The sequence below is a fragment of the Ascidia mentula genome, chromosome 8 (assembly GCF_947561715.1).
Source record: "Ascidia mentula chromosome 8, kaAscMent1.1, whole genome shotgun sequence".
NCBI classification, from domain to species: Eukaryota; Metazoa; Chordata; class Ascidiacea; order Phlebobranchia; family Ascidiidae; genus Ascidia; species Ascidia mentula.
The window spans coordinates 13,071,263-13,087,631 of record NC_138573.1 but is presented as its reverse complement, the minus strand read 5'-3'; the positions used below and the strand labels follow the sequence as shown (position 1 = coordinate 13,087,631).

At 38.3% G+C, this 16,369-nt stretch overlaps 2 protein-coding genes across 3 annotated transcripts; one reads left to right on the top strand and one right to left on the bottom strand.

Annotated features, from left to right (window-relative positions):
• Positions 1 to 4,063: 4,063 nt before the first annotated feature.
• Positions 4,064 to 9,157, bottom strand: LOC145912737 (uncharacterized). 2 transcript variants are annotated; one of them, XM_083000317.1, is made up of 11 exons: positions 8,835 to 9,157; positions 8,320 to 8,471; positions 7,601 to 8,053; positions 7,273 to 7,514; positions 6,813 to 6,937; positions 6,457 to 6,512; positions 6,304 to 6,402; positions 6,082 to 6,131; positions 5,111 to 5,320; positions 4,770 to 4,829; positions 4,064 to 4,710 (listed from the first exon to the last, which is right to left on the bottom strand). In XM_083000317.1, the coding sequence occupies exons 1-11, from the start codon at positions 8,859 to 8,861 to the stop codon at positions 4,592 to 4,594; spliced, it is 1,593 nt and encodes a 530-aa protein (XP_082856443.1). In that variant the 5' UTR covers positions 8,862 to 9,157; the 3' UTR covers positions 4,064 to 4,591. The 2 variants fall into 2 exon arrangements, with proteins under 2 accessions (XP_082856443.1, XP_082856444.1); XM_083000318.1 differs by lacking the exon at positions 6,304 to 6,402.
• A 4,572-nt stretch (positions 9,158 to 13,729) lies between these two features.
• On the top strand, positions 13,730 to 16,368 carry LOC145912734 (proton-coupled zinc antiporter SLC30A5-like). Its single transcript, XM_083000313.1, has one exon. The coding sequence runs from the start codon at positions 13,904 to 13,906 to the stop codon at positions 16,139 to 16,141; it is 2,238 nt and encodes a 745-aa protein (XP_082856439.1). The 5' UTR covers positions 13,730 to 13,903; the 3' UTR covers positions 16,142 to 16,368.
• The last annotated feature ends 1 nt before the right edge of the window (position 16,369 follows it).

The window sequence follows — 16,369 nt, the reverse complement described above, 5'->3', positions numbered from 1 at the left end:
GTTTCAGTGCTTGTTACCTTTTTCTTGCGTTTCTCTCACGTGTCATGTGTCACGCCATGTTCGCAACATTCGATTGACTACGAATAAACAGCAAGCACGCCACATTTTGGTGACCCCGAGCGTCAAGAAACGATATTTCTTGGACAATGCAGGATCAAGAAGAAGTTTCTTTGAAACTATCCACGTTCTGGACTGAACAACCCCGAGTGTGGTTTCAACAAACCGAAGCACAATTTGCGCTACGCAAAATATCTTGCGATAGAACGCGGTATACTGCAGTATAATTATGTGATGTCAGCATTGGACCAACTAACAGCAAGCCGTCTTTTGGATCTACTTGAAAGTCCGCCTGAGCAGAACAAATACGCCGCAATCAAGGAACGCTTGCTTAGAACATTTGGACTTACGGAGTATGAAAGAGCTGCACGATTGCTTAACATTACCGAGCTTGGAGACCGATCACCATCGCAGCTCATGGATGAAATGTTGTCCCTGATGGCCGGTCATAAGCCATGTTTTTTGTTTCACTACATTTTTCTTCGAACCTTGCCAGAAGAAATTCGGCTCGTGTTGACAAAAGAGACGTTGGTCGAACCAAGGCAATTAGCACAAAGTGCCGACGTACTTTGGAAGGCAAGAAACAGCGAGCAATTTTTCGTTTCAAAAGTCCGCAAGCGTGAGATGCCTTCAGCAAGACCTGCGCAGCAATCCCGTAAGAACGGTTTCTGATTTTATCACCAACGCTTTGGTGACCGTGCCCTTAAATGCCAGCAACCTTGTGCTTATCAGGAAAACTTAAAGGCCGGCCGTTGTTAACTGCAGCAGCGGCTGGCGTTCACAAGATTTTGTTTTTTCTATGGGACAGTAATTCACAACAACAATTTTTGGTCGACACTGGAGCAGAAGTTAGCGTTTAGCCGGCTTCCAGTAGGGAACGCTTGCGTCAATGCAACGACTTCAAGCTTATAGCCGCTAATGGGAGCGCCATTAAAACATTTGGAACAAAAACAATTTCGCTCGATTTAGTAGCCGGCAAGTTTTCTTGGAAGTTTGTTTTAGCCCACGTGCCCAGGCCGCTTCTCGGAGCAGATTTCCTGCGCGCAAATTCCTTGCTTGTCGACCTGAGGCACAAATGCTTGTTAAACGCTCGTTCCTTTGCGAGTGCACCACTTCATTGTACCAATCACTCACCAATGCAACTCAACGCACTTTCGACAAGTAACAACATTTACGCACAATTGCTAACGCAGTTTCCTTCCATGACTACTCCCAATTTCTCCGCAGCAGCGCCAAAACATCAGGTAGAACACTATATTCCAACTGACGGTCCACCAGTTCACGTAAAAGCACGACGCTTGTCGCCAGAAAAATTGCAAATAGCAAAACGCGAGTTTTCTAAAATGTTGCAACTGGGCATTATTCGCAGATCTTCCAGTCCATGGGCATCACCATTACATATGGTGCCGAAATCCTCCGGTGATTGGCGACCGTGTGGCGATTATCGCCGTCTGAATGCTGCCACAATACCGGACCGTTACAATATACCGCACATTCAGGACTTTAGTTCTCGGCTTGATGGAGCAAAAGTGTTTTCAAAATTTGATTTGGTGCGCGGATACCACCAGGTGCCAGTTGCTAAAACCGACATTCCAAAGACAGCCGTCATCACCCCCTTTGGTTTATTTGAGTTCCTTCGCATGCCTTTTGGATTAAAGAACGCTGCTCAAGCTTTTCAAAGACTTATGGATTCTGTTTGTCAATCATTGGATTTTACCTTTGTTTACCTAGATGATATACTGGTTGCGAGTCGTTAAAGGTTCACCGCACACATCTCAAACAACTATTTCAACGACTTGCAGACAATGGCCTTGTCCGTAACGTGAATAAATGCGTTTTCGGAAAAACGCAAATTGATTTTCTGGGACATCGAATTGATTGCAACGGTGCTCAGCCACTTCCTGACTTTTTAGCCATTCAACGTTTTCCGCCCCCAGCTACGATTAAGGGCCTACAAGAGTTTGCTGGTATGTTTAATTTTTATCATCGCTTCATTCCTGCAGCTGCTAAAATCATGTCCCCAATCTATAAACAATTTTCTGGTAAAAATTTACAGCTGCAGTGGACACCTGAATTAAATGCCTCCTTTGAAAACGCAAAAATGGCTCTGCAACGTGCAACCATTTTGTGCCATCCGCAACCACGGGCTCCAACGGCATTAACCATCGATGCGTCGGATAAAGCTATTGGCGCGGTATTGGAGCAGCAAATCAATGGATTTTGGAAGCCGTTGGCTTTCTTTAGCAAGCATCTGCGACCCGCAGAAACAAAGTACAGCACTTTTGATCGTGAACTCTTGGCGTTGCACCTTTTTGTTCGCCACTTTCGCTATTTTCTTGAAGGTCGAACGTTCACCGCGTACACTGATCACAAGCCTTTAACATTCGCTCTGAAGAAGCAGTCAGAACCTCTTTCTGCTCGACAGCAACGCCATTTAACTGCTATATCCGAATTTACAACGGATGTTCGACACATCGAGGGAAAACAAAATGTTGTTGCAGATGCATTGTCCCGGTCGTACATTGCCTCTGCAGACCAAGCACATATTGACCTTGATTACAACGCCCTCGCTGCTGCTCAACAAAGCCAAGAAGTACAAGCATACCGTACAGCGCTTACCAAGTTAAAGCTTCAAGACATAAAGTTTGAACCCGGTTTAACGCTCTTATGTGACATGTCAACCGGTTCCCCTCGACCAATCATTCCACAACCATGGCAACGTCGTGCATTTGACGTGATTCGCGGGTTGGCGCATCCTTCTGTTCGAACCACACAGAAGCTGGTATCAAGTAAATTTGTCTGGCATGGCATGAATAAGCAAGTTCGCACATGGACTCAACAGTGCAATGCTTGCCAGAAGGCAAAAATTGGCAGACACACGCGTGCACCATTAAAGCATTATCCTACAGCTGCAAGCCGTTTTCAACACATCGACGTTGACTTTGTTGGGCCTCATCCACAATGCCAAGGTAACAAATACTTATTCACAATCGTTGATCGGTTTACTAGGTGGCCTGAGGCTATACCTATGCCCGATGCTACCACAGAAACTTGCGCACGTGCTCTTATTCACCATTGGATAGCCCGATTTGGCGTTCCATCTCAAGTTACCTCCGATAGAGGTTCGCAATTTACATCGCATCTGTGGGCGACTGTTACCAACGTTATTGGTATTAAGCGCAACTGCACAACAGCTTTCCGCCCTCAGGCAAATGGTCTTGTGGAACGTTTTCACCGACACTTAAAAAGTTCCTTAATGGCCGGACTCAACTCTTCAAATTGGATAGATGAGGTGCCATGGGTGTTGCTGGGAATCAGGGCCATGCCGAAAGATGATCTTCAATCCTCCAGCGCTGAGCTGGTATATGGCGAACCGATCGCTGTACCGGGTGATTGCATTCCGCACACCACCACTGCCGTTGAACCCTCGCAATTTCTTAAAACGCTTCGCAGTTGCGTTTCCCGTGATCTACCTGTACCGATGTCCGTACTTTTGTTCCTGATTTGCTTTTTACTTGCGAGTATGTGTTTGTTCGGAAAGACGGATACCGTCCTCCTTTAAATTCACCATATCAGGGACCTTTTCATGTTGTAACGCGCAACGACAAATATTTTGTGTTAGATATTTCTGGAACTCGGCAAACAGTCTCCATTGATCGGCTTAAGCCGGCCTTTATTGATGCAACACAGCCAGTTCTTACACCAAAGCCTAAAAAAAGAGGCCGACCTCCAAAAAGTGCAAAACCCGCTTCTGAGGGGAGTAATGTAGCGACATAATATGTTGTAAAGATGTACCGTCGCGGGTTGCGTTAGTTTCAGTACGTGTTGCCTTTTTCGTGCGATTCTCTCACGTTTCATGTGTCACGCCATGTTCGCATCATTCGATTGACTACGAATAAAGAGCAAGCACGCCACAGGTTTTACTGGCTCGTCTAACGCATATTCTAAAACATAATGCTGGCACATCAGAATGTTACATATGTTTTTGTGCACGCGTACATAAGAATGTATTCAATATGTATTGAATAAAAGAGACTGTATATACACATATATTTAACTACTGTTTTCGGATATTTTAAAAAAGTCCATCAATTAACTGCAGGTTAACATACACTTTACAGGAGGTGTACATTAAATAAAAAAACAATAACTTCAATGAATTTTGATTGGTCACGAATGTCACCAAATTGCAAATTTTATTACACGAATGCATACATGTATCAACACATAAAACTATAAAACGAAGTCAAATTACACAATTTTAAATGTTACTAGAACAACTTTGTTCTGGTTCTATTTGAATAAGAACTGAAGATGCTTTAATAAAAAGCGAAACATGTTTTCTAAAACCAGAAGCGTGAACACAAAGTTGTTCTAGTAACATTTAAATTTGAATTGATGGTTAACTTGTGTCACGTGAAAGAAGTGCTGCTGGTTAGGTAGATTTCATGAAGTAAAAACGTTTTATTGCTCAAATTACACAAATTCGATTGCTTTAAACATCAGCAAAAGTTCAACTGCTAATTGTTTTCTTTTACGAGTTAATATTGTATGTGTTGTTAATGACTTGGGAATTATTCGAAGTAACACTGTCCTGGCCAACCAAACTGCCCTCAATTTTTGCAGCATCTGCACTTAACTTTTTTACGAAACCTTCAAAAATTAAAAAAATTAAAAAAAAATTAAATCTGTCCAATAAAAAAAATATATACCTGGAGACATTTCTCTTGTAAGGTCCTGTGAAGAGATTGGCGGTGCTTCATTTTTCAATTCTATTTGAAGATTAAAGTATTTTATGTAAAGATTAAATCTTTTACTAGGACGTGAAAATGGTTAGGGTTAATATAGCAAAAACATAAGTTGCTATAAAAAACAACCTGCAGAACAATATTGAAATTTGAATAACATTGCACATATGTCCTTAATTCACATTTTAATTTATAAAACATTTAGTTTGCCTAAAACAATATTGCCTCCATTATGGTGCGAGGTGGATTTTAACAAAAACCCAAGGAATTTAATGTAGCTCAAAAAGAATACACAGTATACTAACCTGGCCCTAATTGTTGCGCATGCGAGGAAGGTGAAGGAGCCATATGTTGCTTTACCATATGGTTGTCAAACAGGACAGACATTTCTTGTAGATCTGCATTTGGTTGTAATTGATGTGACAAGTAGTTGTAATTTGTAATGTTGACAATTCTGGCACCAACAACAGAATCACTGATATTCGATGAATTGGCATTGACCATTGTTGAAAAACCTATAATTGTGAAATGTTTAGCAAGTTAATTTTTGTTAACTTTCACCCAAATTACTTGAAAAGAAATGGCCAATTAACTGCAGATGATGTCCGCCAAATTAACACATGCTACATACCAATAGGTTATCTTTCAGAATAAATGCAAACAGGATTTAAAATCTTTAAAAGATCATTAATTTAAAACATTCTGAGGTGCTCAACATGCCACAAAAACTCTTGTCGCGAAATAATGTTTGAACCACTCTGGTGTGATTAGTAAATCAAATCTGGATCAAAAAAACCAAAGGCCCCTGGCAGGCTGTCGATCGCACACCGTATCAATGTATCTATTTGAATAAGGCAGTTTTGGTAAATGGAGAAACTGATGATGCCGTTTTAGGCGAAATATATTTTTCTCTAAATAAATCGATCTGAGCTGTCTGAAGATTGCTGTGTTTGGATTTTAATACATTATGAACCACTCTGGTTTACAGTTTTTTAAATTATAAAGCATTATCATTGCACGACTAAGACCATTCATTTTTTTTAATCCAGTATTTGTTTAACACGCCAAAACAAAAGGTCTGGCAAATTTTAGTTTAACCACCAAATTTTTGGCAATTACCCTTAATTCATTCATGCCAGAGGTCAGCAACCTTTAGCATACAAAGAGCCAGTGGGCCCCATTTTACAGTAAACTAAACCATACTCGGAACACACATTTCTTTCCATGTAATTAAAAAATATTAAACCAAAACATAAAAAAACAGAACATTATTTACTTAGGCTCTGATCCTGTCTTGCATTTCCATTAGTTGATTTGGTACTAAGCCTGAAAAAAATATATCATGAATTACTTCATAAATATACAATTTTGACTTTGAGGTGACTTTCATCAAAAGTACAAATAGTAGTAGCAACGTCTAAGCAATAATTGGCTTTTCTGTAGTACACCCCTTATGAAATAAAGGGCAATTTTGATATTTAATTCAAGTGTGTCTAGCCTTTTGTGATGTGCTTCTGCAACTGTCTCGTTACTTTCACAGTCACTCGAACCATGTAAACTTTCTACTGACTCTTTGGTTGTTAATTTGTTTCTTTTTCTGCAAACATGTAACACATAAATTAAAATAAAAACGGACAAAAAATCAACTAACCTGTCAACTGGACAAACTGAATCTGAATTGGACGATCGCTTGTGGGGCAAAGGATTCTAAGAAAAAAACACGACACCAGAATTTAATCTAAAAGAATGTATTTTGAACAATAAAAATACTAATTCAAAAACATAACAAATTTATGTGGTTCATCTCTACACCAATAAGGTATTTAATGATTTACTAAAAACAAACAAAATTTAGAAATAAAGGCGAAGAATACTTTGTACCATGTTGATTATATGGGAATGAAGGCGTTTCTTTCCGATAGTTACATGTTTAGGCACATTACTATGCCAATGACAGTGTGTTAAAAATACATGGTATATACGTTACGCCAACAATATTTTTCATACCACTGTCATTTCATGACTTCCATTTGTTTTTTTGTCTGAAGGTAAGTTTTTGTTTGGCACCTGGTCAGAGGTATTTCCACCATTTTGTTGCAGCATTTTAGCTAATTGGTGCAAAGTTTTTGCAACTAAATGAAACAAATTTAATGTTAGTTTGTGCTATGGCAATGAAACAAATTTATTTGTATTTGTTAAAGAGTTAAACTATGTTCATGTGCGGAAAGAAACATTTTAAGAATATCAAATCATAACTTCAATGTAAGAGGTATAAATAGACATAACATAAATAATGCAATGGGAAGAAAAACAGGAACATTCTTCAATTAGATATTTTGGATGTCTATATATTATTATTCTTGCATGCAAAGCATATGTTTAAATGCAGTGACTTTTATCTAATAGACTTTATATGCACAATAACAAAAGCTATAAAAAAAACTTTTTAAAGTAGAATTTTTGTTACCGTAAATAATTGTTGGACGATTTTCAGGATCACCATTCCAACAGTTTTCTATTAATTGCACTAGTTTTCTGCTTATTTCAATTTCAATGGTATTGCGTGTATTATCAACAAATTCTTCAAGTAATGATTTGTCAGGCCTAGCACTTCCACTACAAATGAGGGTTTCCAGAACACCTTCACTTGCTGTTGCACCCTCGTACACACTAGTCCCAGTAAGCACTTCATAAGCTACCATAGAAAAGCTGAAAAATATAATCAGTGAGATAAACCAAACAATTATGGGTTAATCTGATTGCTCATGTGTAAAAAACGAGTGCAATAAAATTACCTATAGACATCTTCCTTTGTGGAGGTAGTTTTATAGGATTTCATGAACTCAGGAGCAGCATAGAAAGTGGTGTATTGCTTTGATTGGTGGCTTAATGTGGTGACAGGTGCACCAATGGCTTTTAGAACATTGGATGACCCAAAATCACCAAGTTTGATTGTGCCATCTGACATAATTAAAATATTTTGGGGTTTTAAATCTCTGTGGACTGTAGGTTCTTCTGTTGAGTGCAGATAATCCAATCCACTTGTTATCTGCTGCAAAATTTTTAATTTGCACGATAAACTCATGGTGGCTTTTTTCTTCTTGTTATTATATAGAAGATCTTGCAAGTTTCCTTTCCCAGCATATTCCATGACCAACCCAAGACCATCAGAATATTCAGTGATTCCAAAAATTTTTATAATATTTTTGTGATTAAGTTTAGCAAGAATTTTGGATTCCTTTCTGAATCTAAACCAACAAAAATCATGTTTGCAGGGCAACAATTTCATAATAGCTATACCATCCACTTGATGTTTCCAAAAATAAATATAAAGTATATGTGTATATATATATATATGTAGTTTTCTGGTAAAGTTCATTTGTCAATTAAAGCAGATTTGTTTGCCAAATGTTGTAATTTTTCACAAATTAATAATACTTTTACCACATAATTAAAAGCTGACATTTATTTTTAAATCCAATAATAAAGAAAGCAATAAAAACACTGAGCATACTCTGTGGTAAGTCTGGCTTTATGTTCCTCTGATCCACAGATTTTTACTTTTTTCACAGCAACTTGGCCATAGGTTTCATGCTCACATAGAATCACAGCACCATAATTTCCACTTCCAAGTGGTTTAACATGTTTAAGTTCATCATTGTTAATCTAAAAACATTAGACAACAGTTTATCAGCAATTCACACCAAAAAATCAAGAACTACATTTTATATTTGAAGATTATCACAATAGTTTTGCAATTCAATAATACATTTCAGATGTGTTGCCTCATCAGGGTTACCTGTGGCTGCGGTGTGTATGTGTATAATATTGACAATCATTATTTCATTAGTGACCAAAACTGGAAAAAAGGATCGTATCCTCCGCGCACTTTCACGTAATTTACATTTTTTGCAAAAAAACATTAGCTAATGCATACGAAAAAACATAATCCGCGCAAATTACTAACTTTTCAATGTTGTAGTGACAAAAGAAACTGTAAGGGTTACACAAGACAAAAAACAAGATTACCTGTTCCAATACTTGAGTGGGACACATGTCTGCATTAGTAGCTTAATCCGACTCAACATTCAACGAAAAACAAACAGCCTGGCACTCGCTATTTAAAACAACAACGATGAAATTGGCAGTAATATATTTTTTAACTTGACTTTCCCGCAACACAAACCAATGAACAACAAGATAAGATGGGTGCTCTGCAGTGCCACCACTAAACAGACAAACCGAGGTTCTTTTGTTTCGGCGGCCTCGGGCAAAGTGACTGCAAAATTTAAATTCGAATCAAATTCGCTATTTAAATGTTCATAAACCATGGCGCCCTCTACAACAGGCCTGGACACCAGTCGCGCTCGTTTCAAAATTAGTTTCTGCGGTTGTGCGAGACTTCTAGACAGTTTTTGGTGTGTTATTGCTCGGATAATTACAAGAAATAGTTTTTGCTGTGTTATTTATAGGTTAATGCGTGTGAAACGTAAAAGTTTATTAAATTTACGCTTATTTTCAGTTAGCGGGCGTTTGCGAGACTCGTCCAGCAAGGTCAAAAAGTTGGGGTCTTCCTTGAGATCAATATTAGGATTTTGGGACAAAAACAAATAATAAAATTGAAGAAAGGGACCTAAATGTACACAAACACAAAGTTGGGGTCTTCCTTGGGATCAATATTAGGATTTTGGGACAAAAACAAATAATAAAATTGAAGAAAGGGACCTAAATGTACACAAACACAACTTTTTGACCTTGCTGGACGAGTCTCACAAACGCTCGCTAACTCAAAATCAGCGTAAATTTAATACCTTCCTACGTTTCACACGCATTAACCTATCAATAACACAGCAAAAACTATTTCATGTGATTATCCGAGCAATAACACGCCAAAAACTGTCTAGAAGTCTCGCACGACCGCAGAAACCAGTTGAAACACATCCGCCTTCAGTTTTGAAACGAGCGCGACCGGTGTCCAGGCCTGTTATAGAGGGCGCTATGACATAAACCATTTTTGATTCAACCGATGACAACCGTAATTACTGTTGATGTCAAGTGGTTAGTCATGAAGGCTATATCTAAAAATTTATGATTGACCGCCCATCATGTAATGCAAATACGTGTTTGTTTTCTGCAAAGTTGTCGATAGTCTATTTAAATCACCAAGCAGTTGACACACACCCTTATGATTTAGTTGCAATGAAACATTTATAAACTTGTAACCAACTTTAAGATTCAGCCCTCGCACGCCCCTCCCAAACACAGACCAATGCGTGCATCCGTGGCTGCTGCTTGGCTGTTCGACACCGGCAGCGTGAATAAGTGTTAAGTTATCGATATACAGTATGCACGAACAGACCAACGCTTTGTTATCTACCATAAATTGAATTACTATAATTACTCAATTTAGCCTAACGTATCGGTTACGCCAATCTTGCAACACTCTCATCGATCTTACTAGTTTCTTTTTTCGAAGATTGGACGCCAACGATTTTCCTATTGACATCTATTTGTCAATTTTTTGCCGTACATGCTGGTGGCAAAAGTGGTTCGAAGACGGTACCAGTATAAGTCGTTTAATTTCAAACCGCAAACAATTATTGGGGAGAAATTTGTATTTCGAGTCACCAACAAACAACAGCTTTTAACTGAACGGTTACTTAGTGTTGAAAACTTAATGGCATCATCGCTTTGGATCCACACTCAAAATAAATTTGTCTGATAAGATTGCTAAATAAACGCAACCGCAACAAATTTTTGGACAAAATCCATGCTAAACCAACCAAAACTTGCTTTTAACTAGGGATGCACCGAAAGTTCGGTTTGCCGAATTTATTCGGCCGAAACCAAGGTTTTTATAATTATTCGGTTTCGGCCGAATATTTTTGCAAAATTCGGCCGAAACCGAAACTTTTTTACTGCATGCAACACTGGTACGCAAAGTTTAGTATAGTTTAGAATCATAATTGTCACCGAAATCAACTTTAAGCAGTTGGTACAGCATTCTTTAAGTGCCAATTAAAGGTTGTATGATAGGATCAGATGCATTCTAGCACATGTTTTATTAAAATATATTGCGATTTTAAGGAGATGGATACCAAAATTAGTTTCGGTTTATTCGGCCGAATTTGTTCGGCAACTTTTGCCGAATATTCGGTTTCGGCCGAATAAAAAAAATGCTGTTTCGGTGCATCACTACTTTTAACGTACAGTGAATAAGCTCGTTAAACCTAAAACTAACCATTGTTTCCAAACATGGAGCATTGTTACCGAACACGCGGTCTACAACACGCAAGGTTTTGATTGCTTTGTCGTTATTTTAACGTGTATTCTAAACTTGTAAGTACAAGAATCCTCGAAACGAAATAAGCCTGGCCGTTCCATGCGTTAGTTACCAGATACGACATTTTAACTATTCGACACGCACGACAATTTTTCTCAAGATGTTCAACACGCAGAAAAAAATCGACGCCCTGCTACTGATACTGATCTCTATTTTAGTAGAATAATTCCACCAGATTTTTCAGGCCGGCTTCTCCACAACCGCTTTCAAGTTGGTCGGTTTTCGGCACTCAAGGTATTTTCATAGCATAATAGTGTTTCGCACACAGCGCGTAACCATGTTTCGCGAAATTAGTGGATTTCTGACTTTTTGTAACTACAAAAGTATAGCCAGAAGTGTACATTGTCTGCTTCGGCGGTGGAGATCCCCTTTCCGTAAATGTGAAGGTCGCCTGACAAGTTGCGCCTTTGCGCACCAGTAAATCTTGACCAAAATATGCCCGCTGTAACCATATGTGCAGCATTATGGGCCAGGAAAGCTCATGGTCGTGAGTTCAAACCTCACAGAGAGCTTGATTTTTCATATTTTGCTGCGACTTTTATCGGAAAAAGTGGCTTTTATCCAGCTTGGTTGCAATGCCTTGGCTCACCTTTTACCTTACCTTTGAGTCTCCATTACACATTTGCAGGAAGTTTTGATTTAGTTAAGTGCTGTTTGCGTAGAAAATGAAAATTGAAAATGGTGAATATATCACTACGAATTTTGGGATATAAATCATCTGCATTTAACCAAAATACAGTACACTTTTTATTACAGTTTCTGTGAGAAATGAGGGTGCTGTAATGAAAACTGTTTTCTTATATTGGCAACACAGGTCTATAAGATACCAGAGAATCTCTTATACGTGTGGAAGAGGATCCACAACGCAAATTTTGACACGATGATTGATTTCGCTGATTTGGGCTTCGGGTTTTCTGTAAATTAAGAAAAAAAGATTTCAGAAAACCTCTTGTCCCAGATAACCCCAGTCAAAGTCCAGTACCGGGGTGATATCGGATTTGACTGGGGTTATCTAACGACACACCTATTGTTTTTTGACTTTTTTAAAAAAATCTTAATTTAAAAAATACGGTCCATATTTAACCCTTTAGAGCCCCAGGGGTCAACGGTGACCCCATGACTTTAAAGACCCATACAAGAATTTTTTTTTTATCTTTAAAGCCCAGAGTCCCCCCTTTATCCTGATCTACATAAAATTTTAATGCCGGTAAATGTCGCTATAGCAATTTTTTGATTGACGAAGCCAGCTCACCGGAAGGGAACGCAAAAGTGATTTATAAGCTACATCTGATAAACAATTTCCAAATAAAGCTGGTAATCCTTTACCTAAGGCCTTTTGTAGTATCAATAAAAAGGTTAGGTATTCGTAGCACGTATTTTTAAGAAACGGCACTCCTTATAATTTCATGGAGTAGTGTATGGGACATAGGGCATTGGTGACAAGTACGGTGAATTTTTATGAATCATGTTTTTAAGCTTTTCAATGAATATTATTACATAACAGCATCACATGATGCTAGAAATTATAAGTGCATCATCTATTGTCTCGATTTCGGGTCAGGTTTTTATTTTATGCACGGTAATATAGCTATTTGTGTAAGTTTTTTCAAATTTTATTGGTGTAAAAATTATTGACCAGCATAGGTTGTCAAATATCGCTGTTTCAACTTGTTCAGCATCAACACGGAACTAAATAAGGCGTTGTTTAGCTTTAAATACTGAAAAACAAAGTTTTCTTCCCATATGGACCTGCGAAACACGCAAATCACACGCAGTGGGGGTCTAAAAATTAGTTGTTTTACCAAACATAGTAAAATATTACATCGATTTCATTCAGGTTATTACTTGTACTACTAAAGAAATGCATAGCTTCACTAGTTTCAACAAAATTAGTAAGTTAATTTTTTTCATTGTGTTTCCTCCAGAGCCCAATGGGTCACAGGTGACCCCACCAGAAAATAGGGGGTAACGGTCAAACATCTCAATTTTTTTTTAATTGTGTTATTGGACCCATCAACGCAACAAAACGCTATACATCCAAGTTTTTCTGTTGCTCAGTATACCCTTGGGCTCTAAAGGGTTAAGTAATAGCCAATAATATTCATAAAAACCGTCCGACCTATCCCCGGCCTCTTCCAAGTGTTAAAACTACTTTTAAAATCATTGGTTGTATGGACAGTCTGGTGGCACTGGTGTGCTGGGGTATTTTTTCCCGTTTAGCCTCAGATCAGCTGCAACTGTGTATGAGCAATTTCGAGTGTTGGCATTACGGATCTCTATGTGTTTATAGATGCGCAATTCCGAGTGAGTCCTGTCACACGTTATTACCATAAATATAATTAATATAAATGTTTTGCAAATAATCGAAATTTGAATGAGGCATATTATTTTTTTTCATGTAACATCCTACGATATTTTAGCAGGTGGCAAAAACCTCAGCCTCACACGTATTTTGTGTTTTCCGATAAGTTGTAGGCGTTCATGATTCTGAGGGAACTTGGGTATGTTGTTGTTGCGTCATAAAAGAAGCAAAGCTAACTTAGATTTGCCGTTATTCTTTTTTTGCACGCTTGTACACAAGCAGTTTTGAACATAATGAAATCTGTGTTTGTATGCTGTTTAATCGGCGTTTTTCAAATTTGCTTTGCGAATATTTTGTTTTGTTCAGTTTAGGCTAATGGTGTTTTTTCGTGCAACAGAAAACTTTTTGTTAAGTATCCTGCTGGTATACGTCAGTCATTAGCTACCTAAAAACATGCCGGAAACATTACAAAGTGATGGACTGGGAAGGATACACTCAAGCTCAACAAACAAAATTGGAAAATTTAGCTTAGTTTTGCTGGTAGTCAAGATGATTAAATGCATAGGACTCTTCGAGAGTTACGATATATTAAAATCACTGTATCTTGTCGAATTTGTATTTTTTGTCAAGCTATTTTCTGCTGGACTCTTTTTAATTCTTCAAAAACCATTTTCAACGGGAAAACGCCTCACTCGAAAACAATGGCTTTATGTGATTCGCCATTCTATATTAAGTCTGTTAATGAACCTTTGTTGGATATTTGCATTAACACTTTGTGGTCCAGTGCGCACAGTTCTTGTTTTCGAACATGGTGAAACCATACTCATATCCATGTTTGTTGGATTTTTTGCAAATGGCCAGAAGGGAAACTACGCTCGAGCTAGAGGGACGCTAATGTTCTTTCTTGGCATATTGTGTCTGCTAATATTTGACAATGATAACTCAAAGCTAAGTGCAACTGCCCATCCCGAAGGTCCCCATGTTAGCACTATATCACACTGGATAAATTCCTTGACTTCAGTCTTAGGAATGGCTGACCATAAAGGAGGGATTGTGCTACTAGTCCTCACACTTCTACTTAAAATTGCTGTGAATGGATATTCAAAAAGAGTTGGAAGTTTGGTTGGTGGAGTAAAACGACTAAATGCCCTATCGACGCTGATATCAGCAGTGATTTTATTTCCATGGACAGTTTTATTGTCAATCAGTGGCTCTGGTGTTAATATATTTTCATATTTTTTCCCATTGTTATTCGTCACCGTCTCTGTGTTTGTCGTTGATTACTATGGACAGTCTCTTTTGTCTGCCAAAATCGACCCTGTGCAAATATCCAGACTAGGCTACTTTTTTATTTCAGTCACAGCTTTGTTTGTTGGCTTTCACTGGAGCCATCCAGCAGCTGTTGCTATTTCCCAGCTCCACGGTGGTACAAAGACAGTGCGAACAGAGGAACACATTATATCTGGCGGTGTTATTGTGGGCACTATTTTTCTGTTTTTATCAACTGACATACTGTCATGGCCAAACCCAAAAAGTCAAAAGGGAAGTTTTATTGGTTATTCTTCAGAAGGTTTGCCTCTGTATCGTTTTGCTGATGATGTGTTACAAAGAGCTTCAAAAACATCGTTTGGTGCCCTTGCACAAGGATTTCTGTCACGCGTCCTAGAAGAAAAAGACTCGCGTCACATATTTTATTTTCTTTGCATAAATTTGTCATTTGCTTTTGTAGAACTGACATGGGGTTTGTGGAGCAATTCTCTAGGTTTGGTTTCTGACAGCTTCCACATGTTATTCGACTGCTCTGCTCTTATCCTTGGTTTAATTGCTGCTGTAATGGCAAAATGGAAGCCTACAAGGATCTTCCCATATGGATATGGCAGAATTGAAGTTTTGTCTGGCTTTGTCAATGGCCTATTCCTCCTTGTAGTTGCCGGTTTTCTGTTGGTTGAAGCATTCCAAAGGATACTTGATCCACCTAACATTGACACTGACAAGCTGATGGCTGTGTCAGTAGCTGGTCTTCTTGTTAACCTATTTGGAGTGTTTGTTTTCAGACACCACCATCATCACCACCACAGTCACTCCCAGAATGAACATGCACACCATCACCATCACCATCATGATAATGCAAACCTTAAAGGCATCTACTTGCACATCCTTGCGGATTTACTTGGAAGTGTTGGTGTTATTATTTCATCCTTCCTCATTGAACGGTGGCAATTATTAATAGCTGACCCAATCTGTACTATATTGGTTGCAATACTGATTTTAAGTACAGTTTGGCCTCTACTTCGAGACTCAGCTAGGGTATTGACTTTGTGCATTCCTCCCCAACTTGAAAACACCATCAGAAAAGCTTTATCCCAAGTAACAAAGATTGAGGGTGTTATTGCTGTCCGTACATGCAGAGTGTGGCAACATACAGAGGAGGAGCTTGTTGCCGTAGTAACTGTTCATGTAAAGCAGCATGTAATTGAGCAAAGGGTGATATCACAAGTGATGGGAATTTTTAGAGATGCAGGAGTTCAGTCAGTTACAGTTCAAGTGGAAAAAGAAGACTTTTATCAACATATGTCTGGACTTATGTCAGGAACAGACGATGCCTACCAGCTTGCCTTACAAACTTACCAATCATCTTCACGGAGGGCCTCTGCGTCTGAATCAGAAACTGAATACACTAAATTGGTGTGAATTACCATTTTTTGTGTATTTTATCCAGTTTTTTTCTTTGTTTATACAATGTTTTTTTTTGTTATGTGCAATATTGATTTGGAACCTTTGGATGTATAATTAAATACTTTACTACAAACTTACCACACTTAACCATCACTAAGGACTTGGATTGTAACTTGCCTTTAACTACAAATATGAACCCCAAGATAATGGTGCAAATTTTATGCCTTTTTATTTTTTAATTTT

What these genes read in the sequence shown, in the direction of transcription:
- LOC145912737 (XM_083000317.1), bottom strand. Translation starts at nt 8,861, where the DNA reads ATGTGTCCCACTCAAGTATTGGAACAG. An exon ending in ACAAAGGAAGATGTCTATAG is followed by an intron (nt 7,515 to 7,600) that starts GTAATTTTATTG and finishes TATATTTTTCAG; the next exon opens with CTTTTCTATGGTAGCTTATG. An exon ending in TGCGCAACAATTAGGGCCAG is followed by an intron (nt 4,830 to 5,110) that starts GTTAGTATACTG and finishes ATCTTCAAATAG; the next exon opens with AATTGAAAAATGAAGCACCG.
- LOC145912734 (XM_083000313.1), top strand. Translation starts at nt 13,904, where the DNA reads ATGCCGGAAACATTACAAAGTGATGGACTGGGAAGGATACACTCAAGC.